The sequence below is a fragment of the Fukomys damarensis genome, unplaced genomic scaffold, assembly GCF_012274545.1.
Source record: "Fukomys damarensis isolate Sample0158 unplaced genomic scaffold, DMR_v1.0_HiC HiC_scaffold_35, whole genome shotgun sequence".
NCBI classification, from domain to species: domain Eukaryota; kingdom Metazoa; phylum Chordata; class Mammalia; order Rodentia; family Bathyergidae; genus Fukomys; species Fukomys damarensis.
In genome coordinates, this window is record NW_022900947.1 from 47,305,452 (window position 1) to 47,319,091 (window position 13,640).

The window sequence follows — 13,640 nt, forward strand, 5'->3', positions numbered from 1 at the left end:
ACAAAAAAAAAAAAAAAAGTCTTACTGACCCTTTTCTAATATTCCTAAATACATGTCAAATACAGATCTGGTCCTATTAAAACTGCCATTTATTCACATTAACAAGGTAGCTTTGCTGCTAGAGGGAGAAAAAAGTTGCAGTTTGCAAGCCAGATACGTACTGATTTTAAATGAAAGCGAACATCAGTGAGCTGGACAGATTTATTGAGTTCCCTTGTAGCAGAATGAGTTTGCTCCATTTTCACACACTTTATCTCATACTAAATGTTTTAATCTATTGATGTCATGGAGAAATGCTACATTAGCTATAAAACAGAGAGGGCACTGTTCAGTGACAGGACCAATAATATGTATAGTGCAATACACACTCTGCAAGAGTTTAATGGCCTAGAATTCAAATAGAAAATATATAGTTTTGAAACTGCGAGAAGATTCATGAAAGACTGCTGACTCCTCTACACGCATAAACTTAACTTGTAGATAACAGTGAGACATCGGTCTCAGTATTAGAGTCCACTGTGTTTAATTTAAATAAGATAAACCTATTCTCAAAGCAGTGCAACACACCAGCATTTTATAAACTGTTTTGCCTTCCTATATATGTGCATTTGACTTTAACTTTCGTTTCTATGAAGTTAATATTTTCTGTCATAAATTTTTCTTCTTCTGTAAAATACATACATACATTACAGTATAAAACAAGACCGTAGTCTGTTGAATCTGTCTATATTAATTATACAGCAGGTGATGGTGAGAAGAGACTTCTGGGCTTAAATGCCATTGTGGCCAATAAATATTAACTTGATAAATCTATGAACTTATATCTTTTCTCCATGCTGTGCTTCAAAATATGTGTATAGTTTAGTTACTGGATGCCAGTTCTGTATGCCATGTAGTTTTGATTATATTTGGTAAATTATATATGAAAAATTCATAATTTAGGATTTTATTTAAAATTTCATAATTTCGGTGTATTTTTAGTCATTGACCATTAAAACATGCAATCCAACTCTTATGTTGCTTCATTTTCTGAGTGAGAAAAATTGCTCAATATAAACTGATCTGTTATCCTCATGGGAGACTGTGAACACAATCGAGTAGCATAAGTCTTGGATATGTGCTATCTTTCCTAAATTCATAGCTATCTCTTGTGATTTTAAGAAAGATATTTAATTTTTTCTTTCAATTTTTTTCATCTGTAAAATGTTGATTTTATAATATAGTTTAGAGATTATAATTTAGGGTGATAACATAATTATTACCTTAAATTTATTTTTATAAATAAGTTAGTTGTCATGGTTTATATTTAATAAAGATGTAATAACTGTATACTATTATTACTGTAAATGCTTATTTGTTTTGCAACCTTTTGACTTTACATAAAAATACCCCAAGTGCTTTAATTATTGAAAAGTGTAGCATGATTAGAATAAAATATAGTAGTTTTTGCTTTTCTCTTTTTTAGTAGAGTATTAACCAAAAATAACAAATAGTTTGACTATTATATTCAGAAAAATAATCACTTTAGCTGGGTAGTGGTACAATCCACATATATGTTTTACATTTTTAAATTTTTGTCTTTGTTGATACGAATAGAGTTGTTACAACAATTTTTCAGGAGCATGTAAAATAGAGAATGCTTGCACTGATTTAATAAATCTATAATCCTTATTAAGTAACTACTGTATTCCACGCAGTGTTCTGGGTGCCCAGACACAAGAGTGACTAAATCAGACCATCTGTGGACATGCACAGCTTACTTTCTAACAGATTAGCAAAGCATGTTATTACAGGGGCTCCTGAGAAAATAGAATTCCTACCTGAAATTTATTTGCCTTTTCAAGTTGTATTTTTTTAAAAGGATCTCCTTATATAAGAGATGTAATAAATATAAAAGACTGGCAGATATGCATATAAACTTAAAATTAAAAATGTAATCAAAACTATATTCAGTTCACTAGATATTAAACACGTTTTTGTCTACAAGGAAGTTCATTTCATTAAAAAGTGAGAAAATTACACCTAATAATGTTATATTGTTGGTGGTTCCTTCCTCGATACTTTTACTAGGAAATGTTTTTTTATGACCCTCCTGCAGATGCCTTTTAAGGGAAAAAATGGGGACTACTTTGTTTAAATAGACTGTAAAGTATGTTGCCAGTGCTCCAATAGAGCAAAGAATAATACAGTCATTTGTTTTAGTCTCTAAAATTTGCTTTTCCTCTAATTTTACTCATTTTGCTGAAAAAAAAGAGCATTTAGTGAATTTCCTAGCAGATGTTGGCTGAATATCTAAAGAACACAAAAGAAAATACACTTTGTGTTGATTTTCTGTTTGTTTTAATTTAATTTTTGAATTCAGTTTCTCAGCTTTGAGTGTTGAGACACATTATATAGATTTGAATGACTGCTTATTCTCTTTCTTAAAATTGACCTAGCTAATTTATAACCAACTTTTAAGGAATATTCATTCATTCTGAATTTATCTGTCATGCGAAGAACATAAATTCATAAAACAAACAGGGAAAAATAATGCCACTGTTCTTAGAAGCATGAAATTCCTTGTCAATATTACAATATTACAGAATGAAAACTATGAACACTGGAAGCTTAGAGTAGAAAATAAATAGAAACTATTCACTGTCCTATTTACTGCATTTGGCTAGGGCAAACAAATCATTACTGAATTATCATGGACACACTGTGATGGTCCCTGAAGAATAAATAAATTTACATCTGTATAAGAGTAAAGAGAAAGTAAAGAATAAGAGAAACTTTTGTCTTCTATGCTAAAAACCATGTCTTTATGACTCAATAATTTTTTTATTTCTTTCAATTCAGATTAAAAAAAGCAGCAAATAGGTTCACGTAAGCCTCTTTTTCTTTGGCATATGTGATGTTTCTCCTCCTGCATGGTTTATACCCGGTGACACAGTACTGATTTACAGGTGACCAGCATGTGCCGTAGGAGTGTGAATTGTAATGCTGCTCTAAAACTGTCCTATCTGCAAAGAGATCTGAACGTAGATGACAGTCCCCAGAGATTCTTTAGCAAAACTCAGTGCGAAAATTTTTAAGGCACAGTCATTGCCAGTTATTAGTAGAAGCTTTAAAAAGGTTTGTTAAAATCACAATCAAACGTTTGCATTGTGAGAAGGGCAGTAAATCATTTTCTCTGCCTGGGGAATGTAATTTGTCAGATCAAGCACTGTGGCAGTTAGAGAGAAATAGGGGAAACTGGGAACATTTGCTCCCTCAGTTAAGGGTGTTTCTCAACCATCAGTGTTTGCATGTGAAAGATAATGGTTCGGCACTGCAGCCCTGGTATCGGAAGTTTGGCCTTCTATCTTTGGTGTAGCACTCGCTATTTTACTTCGCTGTGTCATAGTTTTCTCCTGTGTAATACTGAAATTATAATATTATCTACTTCAGAGTGATATGGCGTTAAGTGAATAACACATGCAAGAGATATTTAAAACCTAGATAGTGGTGTAAACAGCAAGCACTGAATAAACATGCATTGCCTTCATTATTATTTTTGTCTTCACTTCCTTTTTGCCATATAAAATAGTGTAAAGGTTGAAAGTGCAAGCTCCACTGCTCAAACCCAGCTCTACCAACTACTAGTATTGTTCTCAGTCTCCTCATGGACATAACAATGACAATAATCCCTACATCACTGATGTGAGAATTAAGCAAGATAATAGAGCTAAAGAACCAGCAAATAGTCTGGCATAGTTTAAGTGACAAATGAGACAGAATAATTTAAGTCTTCATACCAATGAGAAGAAATTTTTCGGAGGTGATAAAATCTTCATAAATGAGTGTAGACTATTTTGCAGTCTACAGTTACAGATTCCAGTGTGAAGGAGTAAGTGACATGTAAGAATTTCATGTGTCAGGATGTCTCCTTAGCCTAAGAGACACTCCCTTCTGTCTGTAAGATTTGGTCTTTCTTACTGATCACAGCTTTGAACACACCCTAACAAGGCCATGCTTGCAAACATTTGCAGATGATTTTGAAAGCGTTTCTGTTGCACTATTGGCCACTAGTTATAACAAGACTCTGGAAAGAAACTGATGATAACAAAACTGAACAATACAGAGTTCTCTGCCTTCAAGAAGCTCTGAGTGCACCCCATGGCACAGCGCCTGCCTCTCAAGTGAAAGGTCCTGAGTTTGATCCCCAGCTACCAAAAAAAAGCTCTGAGCGCTTTTAGATAGACAGCAACAAATCTCAACAAGGAAAGAATAGCATTCACATTTAAGAGTTGTAAAATAATCGCAATTAGAAGATGATGACGGTGTGACAGGGCTTCTGTGAAGTCCAAATAGCCTAAATTATTTCCTACCAAGACTTTTAGTGGATGTCTGTCAGTCTCATTATTGAAAACGCCCTGGCCCCAGAAAGCTATGTTAACAGTATATAGTTATTCGGTATGCCTTCTGATGAAGAAATGGGAACACAGCCTACTATTTTAAAAACAGATTTGACCTTCACAAGGAGGCAGAAGTTGAAACATTCTGATCCAGATTGACAAAATAAGCACAAGCAAAGAAATTAACATTACTGTAGATTATAGTAACAATAAGTAAGCCATTGTGAAGTATGTGCTAATGTATAGAATTAGGAAGACATAGCATTAGAAAAACAGTAAGAAACATATTTGTAGCAATGAAAAGACGTGATTGATAGTACATGAATTGCCATCTGAATTTTAGGAATCACTAAAGGAACAAAAGAGTATCTAAAAATCTACCTCCCATGGGATTCACTACATGTACATAGAATGCATTTGATGTATATTTTTCATTAACAGTTCTGAAATTAATTTTGTTTCAGTTTTTGAAATTTTGTTGTATTATTAATCTTATTATTATTAACCATATTATTCCTAAGCAGAAAATATTTTCTGTTCCTTGACTAATGAGTCTTGTCCCACGCTGGCAAGTGGTATTTGGAAGATTTTTCAGAAATATCAGAGTATGTTGAAGCATTTTGGCCTCCTTAGACTGTTTCTCAAAATGCTGGGTTTTATTGTGTTTGCTTTGTTTGTTCTTTACCAAATGTCTCCATGGGTATTGTGTCATTCTATACATGAATTGATGATAGAAACTTTATTTCAAGATTAATTCATAAATTCTTAAAAGCTCTGCTAAAGAGAAAGAACTTATTTGGTTAAAATTGGTATGGCAGTAAAGTCATGTGACTTCTTAATAGCTTTTGGTTTTCCTTAAGAATACATTTTGGATAAAAATATCTGTGCCTTGAGTTTGTTCCACTTTCCCACAAAATGTTTAATGAATCAAAATTATCACATTACTTAACAATTTATTCTTAATACTATTAAGGATCAAAAAGTAAATTGTGATTGGCCCTAATAACATCTCTGGTATTTTTTTTTTAATTTGTAAAATGTTAAATGAAAATAAGTGAACTAACAAAATAGCTCCAAAAGCACTGGAAATATTAATATGATGTATTTTATTTCTGGGATTAGATCTAGATTCATCTTTAATATAAAATTTGTGGTCTATATAAAGCATGAGGCATAGAACATATTAGTAAGAATCAGTTAAAAATGTGTCTTAGAAACAGCTGATGACATTTCTATGGGAAGTTTGGTTTAGTCGAACTGTTGTGCTTTGTCTGACTTGTATATCCTTGTCTCTCACTTGTCCATTCACTTTTTTTTTTTTTGTATGAGGACTGAACTCACGTCCTTGTGCTTGCGAGGCAGTCCAGGAACTACTGAGCTAAATCCCCAGCCCTCTCCCATTCACTTCTATTCTTCTCTGTTTCCAAAGTTTTTACATGGTTTTTGGGAAAGCACTTAAGAATTAACATATAACCTGATGGATAAGTTTCCTGAAAGTACCTCTTGTTTGAATCCAAGTTTCCCCGAGGCAGAGATCAATTCATTCTAACACGTTCATGACACCAGATTCACAAGTTCCTGTGAGATAGTTCCACATGGTGTTGGCTCACATAGCAGATATTTAGTAACTTAGCTATTATGATTATTATTTATTATATTATTATTACCTTTCTCTGTATTCATGGCCCTAAGGGACTTGCACATTATCTGGAACTCAGCAGATAGGTTCAGTGGATCTGATATATCACTCTACATTAGAAGTGTTTTACACTCCAAAACCACTCTGTCTTTGTTTTTGTGTGTGTTAGAAATGTAAATGTCATGGGGCTATTACATAGTGGAGACAAATCATTGGAACAAGAGTGCATCCTTGAGACAGCAAATGTCGTATTGATTTTAAGTGTCTCCAATAACAACTTTGAAAATTTATTATTTTTACTAGAGCTGCTAGAAAGAGATTCGAAAAGGAATCTACTAATAGCACCATTTTCTTCTAAAAGGCTAAATTAACAGTTTGAAAGGTTCTACAGATCTGTCATTGGAATGGAATGTTAACACAAAATAAAAGCCTGTCTCCATTACTGCAGCATCTATGGATATTGTATTTAAGTGTTTAAATTAGAATGTGGCTACTCAAAGCATTTTATGAATTATTGACATTTTCAATCTACACACTCCAGGATGAAATTCATTAGGAGGTGTTCCCTTTGAAAACACATTACATAAAGGCATTGTGATACAAGGTTCTGTGTGTGGCACTTTTATTCACCAATGCATAGGCTTTATTTGAAAACCATAATTTAGAAGTGAAGCCACAGAGATTACTCTTGTCTCATTGAATAAAGGATTAGCACTTTATTTACTGAAAGAGACAGATGTCTGTCATAAGTTTTGATATGCAGTACACCAAAAATTTAATGAACTTCACAGGTATTGTTTCTGCTTACTGAAGAGCTCCTATATTTTATTGGCAGATATGAAATAGAAGAAGAGAGAGTACTGTCATTTCATAGCAATAAGAATTAGTAGAGCACAAGGTTTTGAGAAAAAGTCTGTTTCCAGTATTGAGAAATTTCATTTCCCTTAGCCAACTAAGGTGGAACCCATCTCTCCCTAATTTATATTTCTTAAGTGATGTTTTACATTTCATTGTTCTGGGGTGATAAAACTCAACAGTGTATCACCCAATGTCTTTCATGAAAATACCATACTTCTATTTATTCACTGCCCAGATGCATAACAAATAGTGGTCGAGTTCTTTCTATGTGGTGGCCTCTAAAGATAAATACAATACTGTTGTATCTTATTGATGATCAGTGAGTGAGATCAAAACATGGATTTGAATCCCAACTCTACCACTTATTAACCATATAACTGTGCTCTTTGTGCCTCAGTTTCCTCGTTTGAAAATCTAAAATAATGAGAAAGACTACCTCATAAGAGTACTGTGATGTTGAAATATTATATTTTTAAAAAACTACAGTGTTTGAGGAATGAATAGTATAACACACATACAGGGCCCTTTCCCAGGAGATTCCATTTATCTTATGTATTGCCTCTTAAATATGCTTCCTCACAAATTTGGTGACCAAGAGGAAATGGAGAACAAGAGTACAGCAATAAAATATGTCATATTGAGTTTACAGATTGGCAGAGTGGGTATATCAAACAAAGAAGACAGAGCTGAGCTACCTATCCACCAGAGTGGGCCTTGGTCAACTTCTTTGAGTTTTTGATACATCGTTTCAGATGAAAATAATAAGTAGCATGTGACAATCTTGTTTGAAGAATTAAATTAGTTGATTCATATGAAAACATTTAGTTAAATTATAGTGTGGCCTCCAAATGTAAAGAATTATTGTAAACTTTTGATTATTTACTTGTTGGTAACTTTGTGGATTTTTTACAAGCCAATTTTCATCCCAAGACTAATTTTTTTTTTGGTACCGGGGATTGAACTCGGGTCCTTGGGCTTGCAAGGCAGGCCACCAGACCGCTGAGCTAAATCCCTGGCCTGCAAGACTAATTTTTTATTACTTAACTTTATTTACTTTTCTGCCCCTTCCCTCACTGCTCTGCTGCCATGTGACAAGGTTATCCAAATGTATTTTATTTACTCATTTTTTTTTTTTGGTACCGGGGATCAAACTCGGGTCCTTGCGCTTGTGAGGCAGGCCACCGAACTGCTGAGCTAAATCCTGGGCCCCCAAATGTATTTTAATAATCTAAGCTGAATTTAACTAACAACATAATTGTTTAAAGTAACATGACATTTTCATGAAAAAATATTTGCTTATAAATGATTTACTCTTTTATAACTGTCTTATGTCTCTCATAAGTATCTTTTAATTTAGATATTATGAAATATAGAAGCATTATTAGATGATAACATTGTACGTTTGGGGGCATCTGCATTATAGATAGAAAATGTGATCCATGACAGTTTAAAACAAAAGAAAATCTAAAAGACATTAGAATTAGAAGCAACTTCATAGTTCTTAGGTATGGCGCTAATAATTTTTGGTATGCAACAAATTTAATTCTCTGTAATTTGCAATGCAGTTTGAAAAGGCAATGAATGATGTCTGCTCTATACCTTTCTAAGTAGAGGACACAACTGAGAAGGATTGCGTATTTTTGAAAATATGGTTAGAACTGATAACGTCTCAGTGTTCTACACAGTAAGATGAATGTGCATTATACCTATTTTGTGCTCTGTTGAAGTTTGAAGGAAACTTACTAGTCTTTTTTCCAGTTACTTATTTTTATACAGAAAAAGTTTCTTTTAGTTTGAATTTGTCATTTTTTCTAACCACGGGATATAGCCTATGAGACTAAGCTTAACAAAGGACAATGAAATCATTAAAAAAAAATGTGTTATATATATATATAAAATACTTGTATAAACTGAATGGAAAATAAAACTAGTTTGAGGATTACAAGTAAAATGAGAAAAGAATAAAAACTAGTTCCAAAGAGGCTTGGAAATGAACGATGACAGTTATCATTTCAGAATTCAGGATATTGGACCAGCTAAAAACAGAAGATCCTGAAGAAGAACCTGGCACAGTTGTCACTGTATAATTCATTTGTTTATTTTCTCATTACAGAGAATAAATACTAGCATATTCTAGTCCTGTGTTTTTAAGATATTTGCAGGCTGTTGTATGGCAACAAAATCTTGCCAACAGAATTTCCAAGAACATCCAATTTACTCCTGCTCTGTTTTCCTCCAGTTTTACATTTAATGAGTTGGAGATAGAAATTTCTCATAAATTTTACTTTCCTCTCCATTCATTAAAGTACTTAAATGTAGTAGGCAGATAATGCCTTGCATATAGGACTTCACCTACTATATCCGAGTTCTATTTCACTATTTTTTCTTTGTGCAGCATGCTATAATATCAAGAAGCAAAATTATTTAGTTACTTCAATTGTGCATTTACATAAAAAATTATTCGTCCTATTTTTATTATATACCTGGCACTGTGTGGCTGTGAAGAATATAGTAATATCAGTCTCTTGTAACTAGTTTGTTGTTTTAGGAAAGAGAAACGTTTAGAGTCAGAATTAGACCATAAGCAATAATTGCCTAATTGTAAGTATTACTAAGCTCTTCAACAACAAATTATATTTTCTTGCCAATTTTTGTTATGGGAATATGATTTGTGTGGGCATGTTTCAACTTAAATTATACGACTATTTTACTTCAGTCTTGAAAATAGCAAATAAATGATAAATGAGATTCAGCCAGTCACGACATGAACAGGACCATAATATATTTCTCCAGAGCAGAACTGCCTAATAAATCTTAATTTTGAGTAACCCAGTAAGAGGCAAGCTTTACTTATGCTACAGTTTATGCCAATGTCTTTGAAATTAGACCGTAGAATTAAAAGTAACATTTACCAAATAACATTTAAAAATAATAGACCTCAAAATTCCTCGATAAACAAAAATTTCCATTAACTGCTAAAACAGTATTTGCAATATAGTAGGCACATGATCACTACTTTTTGTTACATGTCTTGTCAGTGCATTAAGTAGTTGTTACAGAGAGAAATGTCACTCACAACAGAAGTTAAGATATTTGTCTTCATGAATATCTATAAATTTTATGTGAAATAAATCAAACTTTGGGAGTCTACGTGTTTCACAATATCAACAGTTCCAGATTCAGTTCTCAAAAGGATATGTATTTGAAGCTATTTCAAGGAACCAAAATACTGTAACTGAAAAATCCTTTCTAGACTAGAAATTGAAAAGTGACAACTTGGTATAATTTCCCATCTTCATCCCCAGTCTTCACTGTAATGAGCCCCAAGTCCAAACTCTTGAGATTGTTGATTAAAGCACTGTTTAAGGTGTGAGGTCTTCTAGTTGTTAGTTTTAATACAGGTCAGTATTTTAGTGGGCGCATGAAGTTCATCTCTTAGAATAGCTTTTACCCAGCCTGTATTGGGTCGGTCAGGCTGAAGCATGAAGTCAGTCACTCGATGAAGAGTAATTGAGAATGATGATAAATTTTGACAAAATAACAGAGTTTTTAAAAGAGCTAGAAAGATTGTTAAGAATAGGATTTACAATTAGTGAAATATAACTTTTCAGGCAAAAAAATGTTGATGCATCAATTTTTCTCCTAATGTGAGATTAAGATTTCAAAGAAAAATCAGTGGATAGAAAAAAAGTTTCTTTTGACAGTGGTTAGAAAGTTTAGATCAAAGCAAAAAAATCTCAGCCAAATATAACCACTGAGAATAGTATCTCTTTCTTATTTTTGAAACTTTCCTGGTTTTCAATTTACTAAGCATAATATATCAGTTCATCCCTTCCACTAAAATTGCCTTCATATTATATTAGGCACAATTTTTAGTTTTTATTATGCAGTCATTCTCCCTGACGTCTTTGCCTTTTTCTTGATAGTTTTTTTTTTTTTTTCTTATTAAGATTTAGGCAAGTCGTGTCTAATGAGACAACCGTTCATAAGATAACATACTGTTTGTGAGTGTCAGGAATATGTTATAGTTTTTGAGAATTTTCACTGACGTATCTATCAATTCTCTAGATATAACAAAATTTAAAATAAGATATATATATATATATATATATATATATATATATCTGTGTGTGTGTGTGTATAATTCTTTTGAGGATCTCATATTACTTTTACAAGTTAAAAACATTTTAAGGTAAAAATTTCAGAGAAGGCCAGAGCCAGTGGCTCGTTATTCATATTGCCCTTCTGATATCAGATTTCTCTGAGTATGTTTGTTTCCACAGTAATATCAAATCTTGGTGAGTTGAACAGAAGTTTCTTTAATAAAGACCCTAAGTCCATTTATTGGGGAAGTGTCTTCCCTGTTACTGTGTACCTCAGAAGACTGATGAGCTACAGAAATCTTAGACCTTAGGAATGAATTATGGACATGTTTCTTCTGAAGAGATCAATTCTTAGAGCACCATGAAAAGCAAGGCTATTACATTAAATAGTGGTATAAAAACCATGATACTTCTAAGTGAAATGGACCAAACTATTTGAAAGCTTTGTGTATATGTAATTGCTCATCTGCTCTTTCAAATGGAAATATTGATATTCTTATTAAAATATTGCATTTCCTATATCTATAAAAGGGTGTATTTATTCTAGTTTAGCTTGATTACTTTTCACCATATTTATACTAAATTTTAAAGCTTATAATATGATTATTTTAAAGCAGTAATTGTATTAGAGAAATGAGCTTAAAAACATAATATTCAATAAAGCAAGTATGAGTGAAGTAAATTATTTACTTTCAGTTTGGAAGAGGTGAATAAAAAGTGCTTGGCCAATATCGTACCATTAATCTATTCTCTTTTCTCCTTTCTCTCTTTATTTCTCTCTCTCCAATAGAAGTGGAACAAAAAGGTAATTAAATACCTTTTATGAATTATATACTATTTATAGGCTAAGTTATTTAACAGTTTAACATTTAGTTAAAATAATTTTGTTATTAATTCTTATCTATATTATGAGATTTTATTTACTACTTCTGCTGCTCAGCTTCACTTTAGTCTGTTTCCCTGACCAGTGCTGGTTTGATCCTCTTATTCTAACACAGTTTAATATTGTGAAATTTTCAACACTGTATCTTATTCCTCTTAATTTTTAAATAGTTACAAATCCAGGAAATGTGATGAATAGTTATTGGTTTACATTTGTTTCTGGGTGTGCACTAACTTTTAACTACTGGGAAAAGAGGGAGATGGTTATTTTTTAATATGCTAAGCTACTTTAGTAGCTAGGGGCTGATTATTAACTATAACACAAAGTTATGTAAAATTGTGACAACAAAGGATAACTATTCTTTTTGATTAAAGCAATCATGAAAAGATCCTGAGTTCTTATAATTGTGGATATTTTATTGATTTAATTTGATCATAAATTGACAATGACCCTCTATATGTTCTATGGAATATCTTGGTAGCCAGCTTTTCCCTCACAGTCTTTATTTCCCCAAAAGTAAAACTTTGGAAATGTGAGTAATATACATTCTTTTCCTATAATCTCCAAAACCTAGCTGTACCATCTTACAGTGCTTTCCACTGGATCTGTGCCGATCATTGTTATTAAAAGCTACTCACTAATGCTGAAAATGTAATCCTTTAATCATTAAAAAAAAGGGTCATTGTCCAAATTCCTGTGATTTCCCAGTTTCTCCCATCGCTCATGTCTAATTGTTTAAAACATAGCATAGACTGCATGATGATTTTTCAACATGTTTGGTTTGCAAATATATCAAAGCAGTGTTTCCCATAGCAGGTTCACAGAATACCGCAATCCAAAGAGGTTCCTTGGAAAAGATTCCAAGAGCGAATGAGCTTGGGAGATTTGCTATCCCTCCCAACTGTGCCTTGGAAATTCACTAAAGTACATAAACTATTGGAATCTCTGCCACAATTATATTTAGTATGGTATTTCTTCAACAGTGTGGCTCCAGCTTCCTCTTTTTCCTTCTTGAAACATCTAGTCATGCCACTTGAAACAGTCGTTTCAAGGACCACCCTTTGGGAGACATTGCTTTATAGCCCCTTTGTTTCAAACAAATCAGCCAAGTTTCCCTACCACCACTCACACAACATGCTTCTGAATCATACTGAAAGCAAATGAGCCAGACAATTTCTACCCTCTTTCATTCTGAAGTATGAGCAGCAAAATATAGCAAGTAATCTTGTTTTTTTAATGCTCTTCTCATGTAACAGTAAAAGGTACATGTTTTTAAGTTCCAGTACTACTGTATTTAACAGGACATTTTTAACTGATTAAAATCTAGTGCTTGGGTTCTTTTCTGTAGCTTTACACCCTTTCTTCTTTCCTTATTCCTTCTTTCCTTTCTTTTTCTTCTTCTCTTTTTTCTTCCAGTATCCATCCATCACTCATTTTTAATTGTGTGGGTTGCATGCTCTGTGTGTGTTGTAGCAGCTTTAATAGCCTTTTTTTGTTTTACTAGAAGATTCAGTGGCCTGAATTCCAGAATTTTTTCTTTATTTAAAAAAAAATATTGTGAGAAATCCATCTGTTTCTTAAGGATAAGTGTTAAAAAGGTAATTTTGTCAGAGTAGAAACAATATATTTTCATTTCTGAAAAATGATCTGTTTTTCAATGAACTAACAAGAAATCTCATGTATAAACTTTTGTATTTGTTATGTGTCTATAAAATGCATAGACATCCTACACTTCATATATATATAATATATATATATCCAAAAAATAGTATTATACA

The 13,640-nt window shown here is 32.6% G+C and overlaps 1 protein-coding gene across 7 annotated transcripts in view; it reads left to right on the plus strand.

The window, feature by feature from the left end:
* Adgrl3 (adhesion G protein-coupled receptor L3) overlaps positions 1-13,640 on the plus strand; it is an 811,341-nt gene that overhangs the window by 490,456 nt on the left and 307,245 nt on the right. For 5 of the 7 annotated variants that reach the window (XM_033758920.1, XM_033758923.1, XM_033758917.1 and 2 more), the window contains exon 7: positions 11,770-11,784. The exons of the other annotated variants lie outside the window; for them this stretch is intronic. In XM_033758920.1, coding sequence (XP_033614811.1) covers positions 11,770-11,784 — 15 coding nt within the window. The remainder of the gene's footprint in view (positions 1-11,769; positions 11,785-13,640) is intronic. 7 annotated transcript variants of the gene reach the window in all.